This window comes from Malurus melanocephalus, unplaced genomic scaffold, assembly GCF_030028575.1.
Source record: "Malurus melanocephalus ecotype Western Australia unplaced genomic scaffold, MMel_1.1 scaffold_2263, whole genome shotgun sequence".
In the NCBI taxonomy this organism is placed as follows: domain Eukaryota; kingdom Metazoa; phylum Chordata; class Aves; order Passeriformes; family Maluridae; genus Malurus; species Malurus melanocephalus.
Genome location: NW_026625495.1, coordinates 8,694 through 11,175, shown reverse-complemented (window position 1 = coordinate 11,175; position 2,482 = coordinate 8,694). Strand labels below are relative to the sequence as shown.

At 61.3% G+C, this 2,482-nt stretch overlaps 1 protein-coding gene and 1 non-coding gene across 5 annotated transcripts in view; one reads left to right on the top strand and one right to left on the bottom strand.

The window, feature by feature from the left end:
• The first annotated feature begins 6 nt into the window (after positions 1 to 6).
• LOC130587688 (U1 spliceosomal RNA) lies at positions 7 to 170 on the top strand. The gene has a single exon (XR_008966836.1). It is a non-coding gene; the product is annotated as a U1 spliceosomal RNA (small nuclear RNA).
• A 360-nt stretch (positions 171 to 530) lies between these two features.
• MAPRE3 (microtubule associated protein RP/EB family member 3) overlaps positions 531 to 2,482 on the bottom strand; it is a 10,147-nt gene continuing 8,195 nt past the window's right edge. For all 4 annotated transcript variants that reach the window (XM_057388661.1, XM_057388664.1, XM_057388663.1 and 1 more), the window contains exons 6-7: positions 2,237 to 2,389; positions 531 to 1,351 (exon numbers count right to left, since the gene is read on the bottom strand). In XM_057388661.1, coding sequence (XP_057244644.1) covers positions 1,283 to 1,351; positions 2,237 to 2,389 — 222 coding nt within the window. In that variant the 3' untranslated portion in view covers positions 531 to 1,282. The remainder of the gene's footprint in view (positions 1,352 to 2,236; positions 2,390 to 2,482) is intronic.

Here is a 2,482-nt window from a genome sequence, read left to right as displayed (position 1 = left end):
CAATTCATACTTACCTGGCAGGGGAGACACCATGATCAAGCAGGTGGTTTTCCCAGGGCGAGGCTCATCCTTTGCACTCCGGGTGTGCTGACCCCTGCGATTTCCCCAAATGCGGGAAACTCGACTGCATAATTTGTGGTAGTGGGGGACTGCGTTCGCGCTCTCCCCTGATTTYACTGRTAAACAACAGATTAAATATCCMGCGGTCACTGTTCAGYGGCTGGAGATGTCTTAACACCWTAAATCTAACMRCTCSGTCTTTGTTGAGGCGGCTTTAAAAGCCGTGGGCGCACTCTAAATTCACAAAACGACCCGTCCAGCACCCCTTAAAATCCTCCTCAGAGCAAGGGGTCAGGGCCTCTCGGGGCTTTTATGTCCCAAAATAACCACCAGAGCAGCTTTCACCCAAACTCARCCCAACCCCCAGAGCGTCCACCCGGGTCACCTCCATCCACCCATCCTGGTGCCGAGGGTCTGTCAGCACAGAGCACCTCCCTTCCCCGGAAGAAGGTCTGAGAATGTGCAGTGACCCCCAGCACGGGCAGGACGCGGTGTTACCACACGAGTTTATTTAAATAAAACTGAAACACAGATGCAGCGTTGTGACCGGAGTGATGGACCAGACWAAGCGATGCGACATGGGGACATGGCAGCCGGGGCAGGCGGGCGCTGCGAGCCCTTGCGGTGGGTGACCCATCCCAGTCCCAGCTCCATGGGGGCCACGGGTGAGAGGAGAGGACTGCCACCATTCCCACGCCGCGGCGAGGACAGGCTCCCACTCTGAGATCCTGTGGGTGCAGCTTCCCCCCGCTGCCATGGCTGCACCGGGCTGGGGTTTCCTTTTCATCGTGCCAGGAACCTGAACCACCATCTCTCTCCTCTGTTCTGTGGCCTCCTGCTCCACCAGGCTGCCACCCACTCTGCCACGTGGGTCCTGGGGCTGTGGGGTCCCAGCAAAGTGGGCAGCACATGGCACCCCCAAGCACTCGGCGCTTCTCCTCGCTCTCACGGTGGGCAGGCGGGATGCCAGAGCGCTCGCTCGCACCAGGGGGACAACAGAAAATAAATACGGGGAGGGGGCGGTGCGGGCCAGGCCCCAGCCCCAGCCCCCAGCACAGCCACGCTCCTCGCCCAGGGGATGTCGGCTGGTTATGGTGACAGGGGCTGTCCCCTGGAGCTGCCCGAGAGCGCGATGGCGTGTGACAGTGCAGGGCGAGGCRCGGGCTCGGAGCTCAATGTCTATGGTGGGGGGCGGCGCGGGGGGCGCGGGCGCGGGCCGGGGTTAGTACTCGTCCTGATCCTCTGGCGGCTGCTCCTCCAGCTCGTCGTCCTCTGGTGGGGCAAAGCCCTCCTGGGGGAAAAATGGGGGCTGTCAGCACAGGGGTGGCACAGGTGGGCATGTCACCTCCCCCTGGTATGGCACGAGGGCTTCAGCAAAGCCCTCCTGGGGGCAAACACGGTGGCTGTCAGCACAGGGGTGGCACAGATGGGCATGTCACCTCCCCCTGGTATGGTACAAGGGCTTTGGCAAAGCCCTCCTGGGGGGAAACACGGTGGCTGTCAGCACAGGGGTGGCACAGGTGGGCATGTCACCTCCCCTGGTATGGCATGGGGGTTTTGGCAAAGCTCTCCTTGGTGCAAAAACGGTGGCCATCAGCACAGGGGTGGCACAGATGGGCATGTCACCTCCCCCTGGTATGGCATGAGCGCTTTGGCAAAGCCCTCCTGGGGGGAAACACCGTGTCTGTNTCAGCACAGGGGTGGCACAGATGGGCATGTCACCTCCCCCTGGTATGGCATGAGCGCTTTGGCAAAGCCCTCCTGGGGGGAAACACCGTGTCTGTCAGCACAGGGGTGGCACAGATGGGCATGTCACCTCCCCCTGGCATGGCACGGGGATTTTGGCAAAGCCCTCCTTGGGGGAAACACAGTAGCTGTCAGCACAGGGGTGGCACAGATGGGCATGTCACCTCCCCCAGTATGGCACAAGGGCTTCAGCAAAGCCCAACTGGGGACAAACACGGTGGCTGTCAGCACAGGGGTGGCACAGGTGGGCACACCAACCTCTCCTGGCATGGCACGAGGGCTTTGGCAAAGCCCAACTGTCTCCCAGCACCCATGGGGTAAAGAAGGCTGAGAGTGACCGAGGAAAGGGAGTCCCTCCCRTCCCAGGGGAGTCCATAAAGCAGGACAGGGACATGGGTTCCAGGGGTGTGCCAAGGTGCCCGGCCCTCACCTCCGTGGCATAGAGGACACTGACRATGCCGGTGATGATGGGGCTGTTCTCGTTCTCGTGCTCCTGGCAGATGAGCTCAATGTCCCGCAGTTTGCTGAAGTAGAAATCCCGCTCCTTCTCCAGCCCGTCCACTGTCAGCTTCAGGTCCATCAGCTGCAGGAGAGGGAAACGGCCAAAGCCTTCATCTCCCTGCCATTCCCACCCTCTCACAGGGATCCCATTCCCACCCTCTCACAGGGATCCCAT